The sequence below is a fragment of the Epinephelus fuscoguttatus genome, linkage group LG21 (genome assembly GCF_011397635.1).
Source record: "Epinephelus fuscoguttatus linkage group LG21, E.fuscoguttatus.final_Chr_v1".
Lineage (NCBI taxonomy): Eukaryota > Metazoa > Chordata > Actinopteri > Perciformes > Serranidae > Epinephelus > Epinephelus fuscoguttatus.
Genome location: NC_064772.1, coordinates 12,603,488 through 12,620,009, shown reverse-complemented (window position 1 = coordinate 12,620,009; position 16,522 = coordinate 12,603,488). Strand labels below are relative to the sequence as shown.

General features: G+C 38.8%; 1 protein-coding gene across 2 annotated transcripts; it reads right to left on the bottom strand.

Moving 5' to 3' along the window:
* Positions 1 to 104: 104 nt before the first annotated feature.
* Positions 105 to 9,944, bottom strand: LOC125881726 (toll-like receptor 13). 2 transcript variants are annotated; one of them, XM_049565019.1, is made up of 4 exons: positions 9,856 to 9,944; positions 6,020 to 8,646; positions 4,129 to 4,246; positions 105 to 3,106 (listed from the first exon to the last, which is right to left on the bottom strand). In XM_049565019.1, the coding sequence occupies exons 1-4, from the start codon at positions 9,894 to 9,896 to the stop codon at positions 2,866 to 2,868; spliced, it is 3,027 nt and encodes a 1,008-aa protein (XP_049420976.1). In that variant the 5' UTR covers positions 9,897 to 9,944; the 3' UTR covers positions 105 to 2,865. The 2 variants fall into 2 exon arrangements, with proteins under 2 accessions (XP_049420976.1, XP_049420977.1); XM_049565020.1 differs by having other exon boundaries at positions 9,741 to 9,934.
* Positions 9,945 to 16,522: the final 6,578 nt, after the last annotated feature.

Here is a 16,522-nt window from a genome sequence, read left to right as displayed (position 1 = left end):
TATCGCACTGGTCAAGTCATGACTTCAACACAACTCTTTCACTTATGACATTAAAAACACTTGAAATGAATACTAGAGCATTTCATTCTATACACATTTATACATAGTACAAGTAATGTCACACATTACTACATCATATCTTGCCACAAAGGTCAGAGTCTGCATTCATGATGCACCCAAATGTTCAGGTGAAAATGCAGTAGATGCAATATAATTATGATAACTTTATGAAGACAGGATATTGGACATTGACATTGGGCTTTTGTCACAATGTTTTGCCCCAAAGGAAGAGAATGTTAACAGACTGATAATGAAAAATGTAATAAAGTTTAGAATAGAATACATTATTGTCATTGCACAAATGTACAACAAAATTCCAGTGCATCCCCTCTCAGTGGTAGAAGGTAAAAAAAACAAGGTAAAAGTTAAAAATGAGAGTTAAAAGTTGAAATGTAAAATAATTTGCAGTAGCAGATTAAGAGATCATGTCAAATGAAACAATGAAGCCCCCTGACATACACGTATTCCACTATAAATAGTTGTGTGGTTGTTAAAATCATCTTATTCCCCACAGTCTGACTGTTTAATAAAAGTAATGTTTAACCTTGCACCAGCTCTTCATTGAAGCTACAAGACATCAAATCAACAATATTCTAAATGTATTTTGCATCATTCAATACACATCTTATCAAAATTTAACTTGACAGATTCAGAAACTATAACTATAATAAGCTATACAGTTTATAATTAGGTTTAGCAGCTGAGCAAAGACCAAGACCCTATATAAATATATATATATATATATATATATATATATACACACACATATATAACATTGACACATAATCAATGTTTCAAAATATAAGTACTACACAGTCTTATAGATGGGTTATCAAGTGACATTATTAACTGGTTTCCAGTTACTTTATTCCTAAATACCAAAAAAGTGCATATTGTATATACAGTATAAGTTATCACGACATTGTGGAAACATGTTTTCTATACTCCTGCTGTGAGCTTTACCACAATTATAAACAGGAATTCTGTCCATAAGAGTCAAGTGATACTGTTCAGATGTTAAAATGTGGCAGGTTAAAATATAGGCAGTATTAGTTTGTGTAGTACTAGTGAAAAATGAATCCGAAAGTAATCTATGATTTTTATCAAACCGACAAGCAGAGGGACCCATACACAGATGTTTTACTTGTTTGAAGTATTTTTTTTTTTTTAAAGATATTTTTTGGGCATTTTTAAGCCCTTAATTGATAGGACAGACAAAGGTGAAAGGGGGGGAGAGAGAGAGAGAGAGACAGAGAGACAGACATGCAGCAAAGGGCCACAGGCTGGAGTCGAACCCGGGCCGCTGCAGCAACAGCCTTGTACATGGGGCGCCTGCTCTACCACTGAGCCACCGACACCCCTACTTGTTTAAAGTATTTTTTGATTGGACCAATCTGTTGTCAGTCCTTTTGGGGTTTTTTTTACATACATCATTTTTAGGCATCTAGCTCTGTTCAATTATTTATCCATTGATATAATCCATCGCCCATTTATTATCTATCATTATCAGTTCTCTGCCACGTCTGTCAAAAGCACAGCTCACATGCTCACTATGCTTCACGTATTTCACTCGTACTTAAAGCATGATTTTCGTCACAAAAATCCTCATGGAAATTAACAAAGACCCATTAAAGGAGCTATATGTAAGAAATCTAAAGCAAATAGTCGTAAAATCCTCCTAATATGTCACAGAGACTAAGGAATAATGTTCATATAACATACTGATCTCACCGACAACAGTACAGCCAGAATATTCGCATTTTAAAAAAAAAATTACGGTCCGCAAATCATGTTTATGTTTTGAATTTGTGTTTTGGCCTGTTGCGCCACCCACCGCCGTCTACCCGTCACGCAGTCAGTAGAGTCTCAGCATCAGTTACAGTTAAGACTGAGCTACAGCAACACGGCAAGCAGCATTAGCAGTGTCCCGGTACATAGCATTAGCAGCCGGCTTCTCCTCAGCTGTATCCCAGCAGCAGTGTTAGCAGCAGAGAAGCCGGACTTGCTCGAATGGTCTGCTGGAAAACCGAAGATCAAGGACGCGGCGACATGGCCCTGCCACGGCAGCCACCCGTGGGCAAACAAATCAGTCTCCAGCGTGCCGCTGTCCAGCAAGCTCGAATCTGTAGGAGAGGGGGGGCGGACACGACTCGCGGCAGTATTTTGAATTTGAGTGCAGTAACCGTTTTGGCCACATTCTTACATACAGCGCCTTTAACTGGTTTCGTGGGTTCATATGAATGCTTTCACACCCCTGCAGAATGTTTGTGCAGGAGGAAAAATATTTATAATATAATATAAGATGGTGATGTTGCTAAAATGCACTTGTTAACGCTCTATAATATGGAGAACTTTAAGCCTTCATAAAATGTGAAAAGGTGAGTTATATTAAAATTTGCCCCCTGTACAGTTGTCATGAATGTTGAAATTAGCTATAGAGACCCAAACCAGCCTGTAAACATGTTTATTTCTGCTGTAAATTTGGGCAATTCTACTGGTACTGGTTGGTACTTTTTATCTGTGTTTTTATTGTATGCAGCACATATGAATCCAAGACAAATTTCCCTATGGGACAATAAAGTATATCATATCAAATCGTATTGTATCGTATAATTAAACATGAGGGTAGATGAAGATTAAGTCACCTCTGTAGCCAGCCCCAAGTGGACACTCAAGGAACTGCAGTTTTTGACACTTCCATGTTGGCTTCATTTTTCAGCCCTGGAGGTTGTCGCTTGAGAAACCTCAAACCAATGGACCACACTGGGACTGAACCTTTCACAGAAGGTTGTATTTCCCTTTCCATCACGGTCTGTCCGTCACAATCAGGTTGAATTCGTCCTCCCCGAGATCCTCTCTAGTCTTCAGAGCTTGGCGGAGTCTCTCCCAGAATAGTTCAGGGTGCTCTGAGGCTCGAGACCAGCTCAAATAGGTCTGCCTCTTCAGAAGCTTCCTCATGCGGTAGTAAGGAGACAGTTGAGTGGTGGGAATGTCCTCCAGAAACACCAGGATGAGCACGTCCTTCTGCTCATCAAACAGGCGGAAGCTGAACAAAGGAAAAAGACAGAGGAGAGGACAGCACCATTCAGCATGTCTTTTTTCTTATCAACTAAATGTCTCAAAAATGTCAAAATAAATCATGGAAAAATAATGACATAGGTTTCTGGGTCCCTAGATCCCAATGTGATGTGTTCAAATTGCTTTTAAGGTAGTTTATTGACAATGACAGATAGATTTCAGAGAAATTTGAAGCAAAGACATTATTTTTTAAAAACCTATGTGAAATTATTTCTGCTTCTACCTTAAGTTCCCTTAAGTTTCAGACTTGTCTTAGATTTAACATTATGGCAGTTTTCATGATGACAGCATGGTTTAAACTTACAAAAACCTTACAGAAAAAAAAACAGAGAAAAGCTGGAGATTGAAAAACAAAAACAAACAAACAAAAAAAACCCTGAAATATAACTTCAAAAAAAGGTCTGTCTGAGGTGTAAAAGTTGGCGCATCAAAAAAAAAATCTTGAAAAAACAAAATAAAAAACAAATTTCCATCTATTTTTCCAGTTTTTCATTGTTTGAGGTTTGTTATGTTCCGTTAATCAAATCATATTGTTGTGCCCTTTCCCCCGTTTATGCTATAATCACTGGAGAATTGGCGCCACCAACTGTTTATCTTAATGAACCTCCATCCTAATAAATTCATATGGCACTGGTGAATGGAAACACACAACAATTTGCATTTCCTTTAGCATTTTTTTTTCAGTTGAAATTTGTGCTACTGTTATTTGGAGACTCAGCCTTACTTTTCCTTGTTTTTTAGGGGAACGTTGAAAACAAAAAAGAGCAGTACTCAACACAAACATCATTTCCTTTCCCAGTGTTAGAAACAACTATGGGATAAACTAGACCTTTTCCTACTTTTTTTCCAATGGCTTGAATTCAAAGACTAAACAGATTAAACACACAGATTTCATAACTATAGAGACCCCATTAATATACAGAATAAGCATAGCCAGTGATGGATTAATCATTCAAACTAGGTTCATACAGAAATACTAAGACACATTACCTGGCCACCTGGATCTCTCTGGAGCACCACTCACTCTCAAGGTATCTGTGACTGATCACACAGATGGTCTTCCTGCTTCCATAGATGGCATTTGTAATGTTGTCTATGATGGGTTTACCTGAGCGAGAGAAAAATAAAAAGGACTGAGAAAATGGATAGTAAACAAAATGTGTGTTCTCCTCATTTGTTCTTCTGATGGTGCAGTATAAAAAGTACAATGGCGACATCCTCTGGAGTATAAGAGAAAGTACAAACAACTGGCTTAAGCCATACAGTATTTAAGTAATATACAATTTAGCACACTGACTGCCAGATTACAGCTCAACATGTCAAGTGTACACACTGAAAATAGATGGACACAAGGGGAAAGCAAATATTCCCCCCTTTTTCCCTGACACTGGACTCAAAGCCCATAATGCACTGCAGATATTTGAAGTTAGAAATATTGGCCATAACACACAAAATGTTTCCTGCTATGTGTATAAAACATTCAATGCCATCACCACCATCATCAAAAAAGGCTGCATTCATGACGTAATGTAGATTTTGATCTGTCAAATGTGTTCAACATGCTCTGCATTCACAATAGAAAATATGGAACTTGCAGCTGCATAGATAAACAAGACCCAGTGTCTACAGCCATGCTAAAGGCTGTGAGGCACAGTGTTGCTTTGTGCATCTGAGACTGATGGAAATATTATTTTGCAGGTATTTGGAAAAAGTAAAACTTTGACCTTCTGAAAATGTAGGGAACATCAAAGTTAGTAGATTTCATCATTAGGGGTGCCATGAATGTGTGCATCAAATCAAAAAGATCAACAACTATCAGCTAATAGTTGCTGAGATACTTCTGTCACAATCACGGTTGTATAAAGAGCCAAAGGAGGCCCCGTTCATTCCTATGAAAGTTGCTCAGTGGAACATGAAGCCAAAAACGTTCAGCTTCCTGTGTATAAAATTGCCCGGATCTTCCACATTGTTAATTCTACAGAGTGTGCACTTAAGACTCCGCTGGCTGAGCAGTTAACTTGCTGTTTAGCCCTCCGATAACGAGAATAGGGTTAAATGTGCAGCTCCTCTAGACTTTCAAAATAAATTATACTGATTTACTGATTTACAGATGCCTCATTGGTAAATGGACCTGCATTTGTATAGCGCCTTTCTTCACACACACATATTCATACACTGGTGGCCAAGGCTATCGTACAAGGTGCCACCTGCTACTCAGTTTTTAATTCACTCTCACAGCGATGGAAGCATCATTGGAAGCAATTTGGGGCTCTGTATCTTGACATGCAAACTGGAGGAGCCAGGGATTGAACCACTAATCTTCCGATTGGTGGACGACGCTCTACCTCTGAGCCACAGCCGCCCCAATGTTCTTTCCCAATGTTGGTCATGTGAAAATGTTTTTTGAACCTAATGGCATCATATTACAGACTCAGATGTTGTACTGTTTGGTCACTACATCTAAATGGCTTCAAAGTCGGGCCCACTTCCTGGGGGCCTGGTCACAGTGACATCATTTGTGTTTATTTCTGACCATTCTGCCTTCCTGTCCCTCTGTCCAGCCACATCCCCACCTCTCCAAGGTCCCTGGATCTCTACGAAGTTTTATTAAGCTTGGTGCTCTCTATTTGTCCACCAGTTCCCCTTTGACTTTCCTTCCTCCTGGTTACCTGACTCCCACATCCTCCTGTTCACCTGTGTGTCATTTCCCAATCATACCTGTCAGTGCATATACCAGCCTTGTCAATGTTGCTTTGTGCCTCTGCTCCCAGAACCCAAACACTGCCACTGATTCTGGACAGACTGATATTGCCGTCCCAAAAGCTATTGCACTAGCATGGCTAAAAATGTGTTTAATGCCAGTTGTAAAGGGTGGTCTTACCTGGCTCGAAGTCTCGATGGTGCAGACACAATCTCCAGCCTTGCTCCCCTTCCAGTTTTGGCAACAGCTGTCTGATGACCCATGGCTCATCGTGGGTGTTGTAGGAGATGAAGGCATCATACTGATTTGGAGCTTGCTTGTTTTTATGCTTTGTGTCAAAGAGAAAAGCCAAGAAGATGTAGTAGGCATAGGCCAAGTACCACCTCAGGAAATGGTAGGTGAAGGATGCCACCATAAACAGGAGGATCATACATGTGGTGGAGATAAAGCAGATGAATTCAGTGTCCACTGTGCAGGACCGGACATCGAGCTTCAACAGTTTCATACCTTTAAGGTGTGGAGGATAGTTGCACACAAAGCTGTAGGCATCAAAAACTTGTGTTTGCTGGTTGTTTTCTGTCCACTTGAGGAACCAGGCGTTATCACAGTCACAGGTGAAACTATTGCCTTGAAGATCCAAGTAAGCCAGAGCTGGCATGGACTCCAGTGCTTCCTCACTGAAAACTGAAAACTGATTCTTTCTTGCCTGCAGGAACTCCAGCTTAGTTAGGCTGGCATCTTTAAAGAAGTCTAGAGACCCAAGATTTATTCTAGATATATAGAGGCTTTTGAGATCTCTAATTGGGTAAAACAATTCTGAAGAAAGATCCATAAGTTCATTTGAGCTTATATCAAGGTTTTGCAGTTTTGGCGTGTGATTAAATGTGTCTTTGTGCAAGGATATAAGCTGAAGATTCCTGCCAGTGAAATCTAAAAGATTAGTCAAGCCTTGCAGGAAGTTGCAAGGTAGCTGGGACTTCCCTCTGCGGTGATTTCCAGTAAAAGCCAGTGTCTCCAAATTGAACAGATGAGAAAATGGTGGATCAGGCAAAGCTGAGCTCTCATCGTATTTAATGTTATTGTTACTCAAATCCAATCGTTTTAAATTTATCAGATCTCTGAAACCATCTTTGTAATCTTTATGTCTTTTAATATCATTCTTGTGCAGCTGGATATCCATAAGATTTGTCAGTCCAGTAAAACACCCATTTTCAAGTACTGTTATCTGATTTTCATGTAATGACAAGTTCTGGAGGGACCGCAAGCCCCTAAATTCCCCACGTTTAATTGCTGTGAGTTTATTTGAATTCAGACGCAGTTGTCTCAGATTTGGCAAGTATTTTATGAAAGCATCATTCAGTTTAGAAATGCTGTTATTCTGTAGCTTTAAAACTTCCAAGTGTATTAAATCCTTGAAAACACACCCCTGTAGAGCTGAGATTGAATTCTGATGAAGGCTGAGCTGTCTGAGCTTTGTCAGATTGGCGAAATCGTGACACCCAAGTGTGGTGATATTATTTTTGCTGAGATCTAGCTCTTCAAGAGTTGGTAGATTCCTTATGGCAGCTGGAACAGATGAAAGCCTGTTGTGATTCAGAGCCAAGACCGTTATATCTTGAAGATATTTGAAGGCATCGTCTTTGATATTTTTCATTGAGTTATCTGCTAAATCTAACTCTGTTACCTTAAAACACAACAGTAACAAATTTGAACTCACAAAAAAGAGGTTGTTACTTCTGAGTTGAAGTGAGGACACTGTTGGGATGCTGCAGGAGATGTTAATTAAGGCTCTCAGGTGTGTGCGTTTCATATCATTCATCTTCACTGTCGTCAGTGAGGAGTTGAAGGTCCATAGTATTGTTTTCATGTCTTCTGAAGGTATTTGAAGCCCACTAATATCAAAAGTAGACACTCTACGAAGAAAAGTCTTGTTACGAACGTCCCATTTCATGTGATGCCTCTTAGAAGAGCCCCCAGTGTTTAACCAGGTGAGATTAGGAAAAACATCTGCAGTGATCCTAAAGTCTCCAATGGGATTTTGAGACAAATCAAGGTGGGCAAGTTTTAGTGAGCTGTTTGTCAGTTCCCACGACTGAAAAGAGGTTAAGTTGTTGTTTGCGACTGACAGCTCCAGTAGATTTGGCAGGTGCTGTAATATAGTATGAACATTTGTTATGCGGTACAGTTTGTTGACGGAGATGTCCAAAACCATCAAGTTCGTCAAGGACTTAAAAGAGGTGGATGCCACTGTTTTGATCTGATTTCTGTTCATTCTGAGATGTGTTAGGCTGCCCAAACCATCAAAAACATTGTCTCCAAGTCCAGTAAGTTTGTTATCATTTAGATTTAACTTCTTGAGGGAATTCAGATTGGTAAAGGAGCCTGTATCTATCTCTGAGATTATATTCCATTTCAGATTTAACTCTGTCAAATTTGACAGCTTTTTGAAATCTGATACTTGGATTTTTGAAATTTTGTTTCCATACAAGTCCAAACCTTTCACTGTTGAGGGAATATCTTGAGGGACAGCAGTGAGTCTCTTCTTGGAACATATGGCAGTTCTGTGACTGATATGGCAAGACCTCAGTACATACCCTGTGACTGGAACAAAAAAACTGCTGATATTCAGCAAGAAAAAAACAAAAGTTAGTTTAAAACATTTTGATCCTCTTTTTGTTTGTTCCTCTTTCAAGCCGGGACCCATTTTAAAATCTTTGTTACAAAAGAACAAGAGATGTCCAAACAAAATGGAACTGAACTTCCTCAACGTATAGTCCACCTGGTTAATGAAACTGCAGAAGGTGATCCTGAAAATCAAATAAAATAAACAAAGACCATCAGGGACACTAACAAATAAAAAATACTCAATTAAAACACTATCATACATGAACATCACATTGAAAGGTCCATGTGTAGGATTTAGGGGATATATTACAAGAAATGAAATATCACCTGAAAATAAGAATTGTTGTGTTTTTGTTTCCTTTGAATGAGGCGTTTATATTTAGATAGGAATTGGGTCTTCGTCTACATACTGTAGATCGCCATGTTGCACCGCCATGTGTAGCTCAAAATGGTCAAGCCAAACACTGGCTCTAGATCAAGCCATTTTCATTTTTCGCATTGGCCACCATTGCTAGTAACCCCTCAGTGGCAGACAGCATCGGAAAAACACAGATTCTTTTTTTTTTTTTTTTTTTTTTTAACATGAAACTGCTTTATTCAGTGTTTTTACCGGTTTAAATAATCCGGTCCATCTTTTCTGGAGAAGAAGATGCCTCTGTGGATAATTTGGCTCTCGCAAAAACTTCCTGTATGTCCAAATGTTAAGTTATCAGACCAAAAAAAGGTGAGCACACTTTAGCAGGTCCTAGGCTAACGGCCATCTGTGACGTGCCAAACAGTGTCAGAGAAACACTGGTTTGCACAAAGAATCTGCCTTGTTCAGTGTTTCTAGCTAGCAGGGAGCTCCGTGGATAATGTGGCTCACAGTAAGATCATTCTGAACATCTGGATCAGAAAAAGGTGAGCACACAAAAGGTTATGAAAGAGAAAAATTGAGCTGACATAGCAGGCACTGAGGGCCAATCTGCAACAGTGGTTTGTAATGTGAAACTTCTTTATTCAGTGTGTTTACCAGTTTAAATCACCCGGTCTGTCTGTACTGAGAGAAAAAGACCTCTGCAGACAATTTGGTTACCATTAAAAACCTCCTGCACAATGAATGCTAAAGGAATTCTAACCAGTTTGAGCTGGTTGCAATCTGTAATCCTCACCACTAGATTCCACTAAATCCTCCTGAATCTTACACACTGGAGCTTTAAGTTGCATGTCATCTGAACATTTGACCTCAATTTATTTAACCTTAAATGGTCAAGAAATAATAATTTTTGATACTCACTGTGTCACAAGAAGAAGTGCTGATTAATCACTGATCACTGACAGACTTAATTATCTTCCCTTGTTCGATTAAGATGTTTCTCCCAGATCAAAAGAGTGTAAATGACATCTCTTACCATGTAATATACAGTGTCAGTCTCATGTACATGAGAAGCATGTTCGTCTCTTTCCTCTGCCTGGAAGCTCTGTCCTCCTTCTAATACAGTGAGTGAGGAAGTGAAAGTAAAGGGCAGGACTTGCTGTTATTTCTTGTTTATCTCATTTAGTTTTTTCAAGATACTGAGGTCACCTTCATCCACTGTGTAGCTTATGGTAACATAGCCTTTATGTTTTACAAACACAAACATTAATACATTCCTGAAAGAACATTTAAAGACCTTTAATAGGGCTAAGATTTTAATGTTAATGCCATTTATGCAAATACAGTATACTGCTATCTATTCACTCTTTAACTTCTTTTTTTTGTGTGTCACACAGGGTGTTGTGGTCAAACTCACTTCCTTTCAACTAATGATAAATGCAAATATAGTTTGAAAGGGTCCAACAGAAAACCAACACTTCCTCTTGTCTGATTGATGGTAGATATAGTTATCTTTATCAGCCGGAGGAAGTAAAGACTGTTGAGACATTTCACTGCTCTAATACATTAAAACAACATGACACTGAAACATGATGCATTAGTAAACAGGTATAGAGGGGGACTATGTGTGAGCTTGAGTCGTTGATAATAACTAGAAAAGTGCACTCAGTAGAGATCTCTGCCAGGTGTGTCTGAGGGAATGTGGGCGGGGAATGGGGAGTGCAGGGCAGGCTGTACAGCGTGTGTATACATGACAGTCGTGGAATGAAGGGAAACAAGATTCCAAACTGAAGCAGTTGTTGATCACTTGTGGTCCGTACCCGCTGGGAGGAGTGAGGAGTCAGCAGTCATGGCATAATCTTTGTAAACAGATATCTGCATATGAATGCTGAATCTGTAGGCAATGGGAAAGGGTTTGGTGTCAGAAGTGCTCTGGTTTGAATTTGTACTCTGAACAGTATTGATAAATCAGGTCTGAGTGACAGGTATACAGTCCGTTTGGAGAGGCGAAGCACACTGGCCAAAATACCGCCAGCTTGAGTCCGATGGCAATTTAGTTTTATATTAGCTTTTTTTAAATCTGCATTAATATGCAGCTGAAATGACTGGTGCTTGGAAGAGGAAGCCTTGGCCCAGAAATTGACTGGCTACATCAGAACTTCCGAAATATTGGCCATTACGCCTATAGGCTTATTGAATTCAGACCAATAGCTGATGGATCCTGAGATTGATGACAATATAAAACAGAGCAGTCAATAAAATAGGTTGTTCAAAAGCTGTGAATCGGCATACAGTCATAAATGTGCACAAAACCTAATAGGCTGATGGGTCCAATAGTATGCATGATCTGCTGCAGACAGACAGATACACATATGCACCCACACACAACCAAGTGCATGATCCCCTCCATAGACATGTTCAGTTGGGAAATGGCATGCACTGCTTTGCTAGCTTTTGAGTTGAAACATGATGTAAAACAAACTCTGCTGCAAGACCTGCTTTCAAAAGTACAAGTAAAAGTTGAAAAAGTTAAGTATCAATATGAAGTGAAAAAAGTACTCATTAAGTAGCTAAATGTAGCATTTCAGAATAATATATATTATTCTGACTAATATTACTGATCGATATCTTGTTATATGTATAATCTGTTATAATACATTATTAGTTGATTATATTTTGTATCAATATTCTGAATCTGTGAAGTAACTAAAGCGGTGAATTGAATGCAGTGGAGTGAAAAGTACAATATTTGCATCCAAAATGCAGTAAGTACATTTACTCAAGTACTGTATTTAAGTACATTTTTAAGGTACTTGTACTTTACCTGATTTATATTTTATGTTACTTTATGTTATCTAACCTAATATGATATATTGTTATGCTACACAGCAGCATATCAAGTAATTTAAAATTAGCTCCATCTTTATCAGCTGCAACATGAAAATTACATGTACTCTATCAATAATTGTAATCTAAAACTGAAGTTCATTCAGGAAGACAATGTTTTTCATGCTCAGGCTTTAAGCTTCTTTCTCACCCTGCCATTCACTCCTTGCACATATGCTCACTCACTGTGTCTAGGTGTCTTTGTCTGGGTCTGTCAATGGAGTCATCAGCTGTTTTCAGCTGGTTCACAATCAAATAACAGCACAGCGACACACCTTCTCTGTCAGCCTATCACGTTACTGCTCCTCATTTTAAATATGGTTCTTTCTCTGCCATAGCTCTTTCTTGCTGCTGTCATGCACACCCTCCACCTCCCCATCACCACCTAGTCTTTACGGATTCATCAGCCTCAGCAGTCAGCAGCCACCACCACCACCAGTGTTTGGACTCCATGGACTCTTTTTTACTTCAACAGCTTGAAAGGGTTTTAAAAGCTAGAAATTTGAGCACATAGCCCATCAAGTCTTTGTGTAGTAATTTTTTGTTACTTTAAAATGTAGATAGTATACAGTATTATGGTCTGTTAGTGCAGTAACTAAAAAGAGTCTACCCTGATGTAATATGTCCAAAAATTCACTCATTCAAAAACAATAGTGGTGTCACTCTCTGCATGACTGATTGATGTCACGCAACAATGACTTGATGCAAAAAAAAAGAAGGTAATTCTGCTTTTTTGGTGCTTGGAAAACACACTATTACGCAATCCATTACACAATTAGAGAATTTTTTGGTTTAGCTGGAATCTTTTTTTTTTTTTTTTTTTTTTAGATATCCTCATTACGTTCTCTTTGCTCTGTGATTTTGGTTGCATATTAATGTAAATATCTAATATGTATCTAATGATTTTAGTATCTATGAATAATGTGCAGCACTTAACATGTGTTGTTATAAGTGGTCATTTTGTATGCAGAGAAGAAGACAAGCCAGAGGTTTATGAAGAAATAAATTGTAATTTATTAAGAGACTCTGTCACCTCAGTGTGAGAACATTATGTTTTATGACTGGAAGTACAGGAGGCCTGTAGCCTCTTATCCCCTTTTCACTTCCCCATCCACAGTTTGTTAAGACCATCTCTTTGAACAGTGACTGTAAACACAGCAATACAAGCACCCCACAGAAAGGAACTGATTACAGAATTCTTTCACTTAACTGTATGCACTGTATGTCCTGTATAGATATCGTTGAGTGGGAGGTGAGGAGGTTGTCATTTCTGCATTTGGCTCCCTCTTCCTTTTTTTTTTCTTTTTTTCTTTCGCTAAGCTAACGCTAACCAGCTGCTAGCTGTAATCTTCTCATCTACACTTAGGGTTTCTTTAAGGATTAAACAAATGGGATATATTTGAAAAGTTAAGTAGATGAAACATTTACGTTTTTACACTTTGGTTTTTGTACAGATTGAACAAATTAGATATACCATATCAATTTGTGAGCTTTGGAGGTGCTGGAAGTTGGATTTTGTTACCTTTGGACAGAGCCAGACTGGCTGATTACCCCAGCTTTTCGTCTTTGTTCTAAACTCACCAGCTCCTAGCTGTAGCGTCATATTTAGAATACAAACACGTGAGTGGTATTAGTCTTGTTGTCCAACTCACAGGAAAAAAAAGCAAATAAGCGTAATTACCAAAATGCTGAACAACTGTTCAAAGTAGTTTTGGTTGCTTAAAGTGACAATGCTTTTGTGCTGTAGTTTTGGAGGTACAGCAGCTTAAAATGTTAACCCCATTCTCAGTTTTTGGAGTCTACAGTCATGCCAGTGTATAAATTTACCCAGATCTTCAGATTTACTGGCCCATAGAGCAAGCGCACCAGACACTTCTGCTGACCAAGCCAGCTAAATTTGGGTTTAGCACTCTTTGAACTAGAATGGGGATAAAAAGTTCTGATCATGAAAAGACTCATTTTCTGGGGGTTATGACCACTGATGTTTCTTTCAGAATGTAGATTTATTGTAAAAGGTCTTTTTGGCCCAACAGCCTCACATGATGGACACAGAAGTTTTAGTTTTAGGGTTTGGCCACTCTAACACTATTCCTAGGGGCTTAGGCTGTGCTTTGAGCATGGACTGTATAAAATAATGGATGTAGCTACTGTGGCATCACCCACTGTAGACTCACCTTGAGTTCAGCATTTTAGCAGATGCCACCAGAAGTGACCATATTTGGATGAGATGGTTGAGCTGTGGAGGAGAGAAAAGTGGATCTGGCTATTAGCCTGTAGCAACGCCCCACAGACAACCTGTCACCCAAGCAGCCCCACCTTTAAATATGCATCATTTCTAGTTAGAGTTATATAAAAATCCCTTCCTCATACAGTTGACATGAATGTCAAAATTAGCTGTGGAAGCCAAAACCATTTTTTTTGTGCCAGGCTGTAAATGTGTTTATTTCTGCTGTAAAGTTGGCCATTTTAACAGGGGTCTGTGGAGATTGACTCGCTTTTGGAACCAGCCTCAAGTGGCCATTAGCAGAACTGCAGTTTTTGGCACTTCTACCTTGAGTTCCTCTCTCAGCCCTGGAGGTTGCTGCTTTGCTTTGAGGTAAACTGCTAGCTATAGCATGCTAAGTATGATGATTACCCCGTTAACCATGTTTACTGGATTTGCATACTAACAACTAGGATTAAACACAAATTACAGCTGAGAAAATTATTTTGTGAATTAGAGTCAATTATATTACAGATAAACAACAAATCAAAATTTTGACCTGCACCTGGTTTAGGTCAGGGGAATATTGGTACCAGCTTTCATGGCGATCTATCCAACAGTTATTGAGACAAGTGGCTAAAAAAATAAAGAAGCAAAACATAGCAATAATTAAATGATTAATGTCCAGCCATTACTTAGAAAAAAAATGTCAGTGCTTTTATTTACAGCTGATTTTTTTCCTCATCCCAGAAAACTCACAGGTAACAATAAAAAAATAAATAAAAAAAATAAAAAATAAAACAAATACTAAAAGATATTAGTTCTCAGGTCTCTGCAGTGGCTTCCAATGTGTCACAGATTTTGAAGTGCTATTTCTCCCCATATGACCAACATGAGCAGCACTTGTCACCAGCAGAGGTCTCTATCGGGAAAGGAAACTGTAGTCGTCTTCACTTTGGTTACTGCTTCACAGCCTCTATACTGGCTGTGCATACATCCACCTACAGGGGAGATGACGCTGCAGTGAATCAAATCAAAAGATCTGATTTTATCCTCAGTGCTTGTATCTTTTTCCTTTGTCATAACTAAACTGCGTGTGTGCACTGCACTCTTATGTAATGTGTGTATATGTGTGTAAAAAGCTTGAAAGGGAAATTGGTTCTACTTTGTAACACACACACACACACACACACACACACACACACACTCATACACACAGACAAACACACAGGCTTGTCTTTATTGCATTGTACACACACTCATACACACTAATATAGGGCAATGAATCTTTAATGATTTGATTAAATTGAATAATGTTCTAATCATACTTTCATTATATGATCCCACTGACTCAAATTACTACAATGTGTTAGCTTAACATCCCACTGGTAAACATTAATATGTATAAGAATTCATTAGTGTGACCAGGAACAGCTTTATTCACCAATACGGGAAACACTACAGTGTCGTACTGCAGCAAAGAAGAAACATGTTCGTTCAAGAGAGAGTTCTCATGAATTCCCCTTATGAGTTAAACAGTGCAGTGATTCTGTAAATGTTTAAAAGGGAAGTAAGATTAAAAAGATCATGGAAACAGTAGGTTTTTTGGAGTTTAGTCAGTGAAAAGGTTACACGTTAAAAAAAACTCTTTTCTCTGACTTCCTTTTTTTGCTGGTACCTCAGTACTTTTTTTATAAAAAGATTTTACTGTCTTTTGTAAGGCAAATTTTTAATGGAGGTTAAATTCCCACAGGTGGAATAAGGTGGACCAACCCTTTAATGGTGTATTTTACCTGTGACAACCGATTTTCTGATCCAGATTTTATGCGCAAGACCAGGAGGCTTCACCCTCAGCTGCCCACTTCCTTTGGATCAGACTGCACTTCATTGTTAAATTAAAGTTCATTCATTCATTCATTCAAAATGTGTAACCACCCAGCCCAATTCCACTGATTAAAAATCGTCAAGTATATAATACTAGATTTCAAAATTCTGAAAAAGTGAGCACTATGCTTTAAAGAAGCTGAAACCAAGATTGAGTTGCTGCGAAGTGACAGACTCTTGTTAGTATCTGAGCCAGTAGCACACACAGTCTGTGAATGCATAGCACACATCCTCTGAACCAGAGAACTAGAGAGCCACTAAAGGGCTACAAAGATACTCTATAGCAAAAGATAATGCATTGCAAGCCATGCCAATGGCACGAAATGGTAGACACTTCCATTCTCCCAAGTAGGCGTGGTTGTCTCTCCCCCGCATCCCCCCACCTCCTTTGGAAGTGTTGTAAACGTCGTGTGGATGGACGGAATCAGGTTCAAAACAGTGCAGCACTAAATACAGTACAATAATGTAATAATTAATGTTTGTTCTTTATTTTATCTCTTTTAACGTCTGATACCAGCTGAGCGAAAGGTTATGTCACTTGTTGCATGATGTCACGAGAGTGTGTTGCAAAAACAAAGACATGTTTCAAACAAAGTTAATTTTCTTCTGATTTATTCATCTGAAAAAATGCCATTTCAGTGTCAAAGGGTCAGGGCCTGTGAAAAATGGGTTCAGTGTTTATTTCAGCGACTGTGGGGGCGAAGGAAGCGGTCATAATTTGTACTCACGT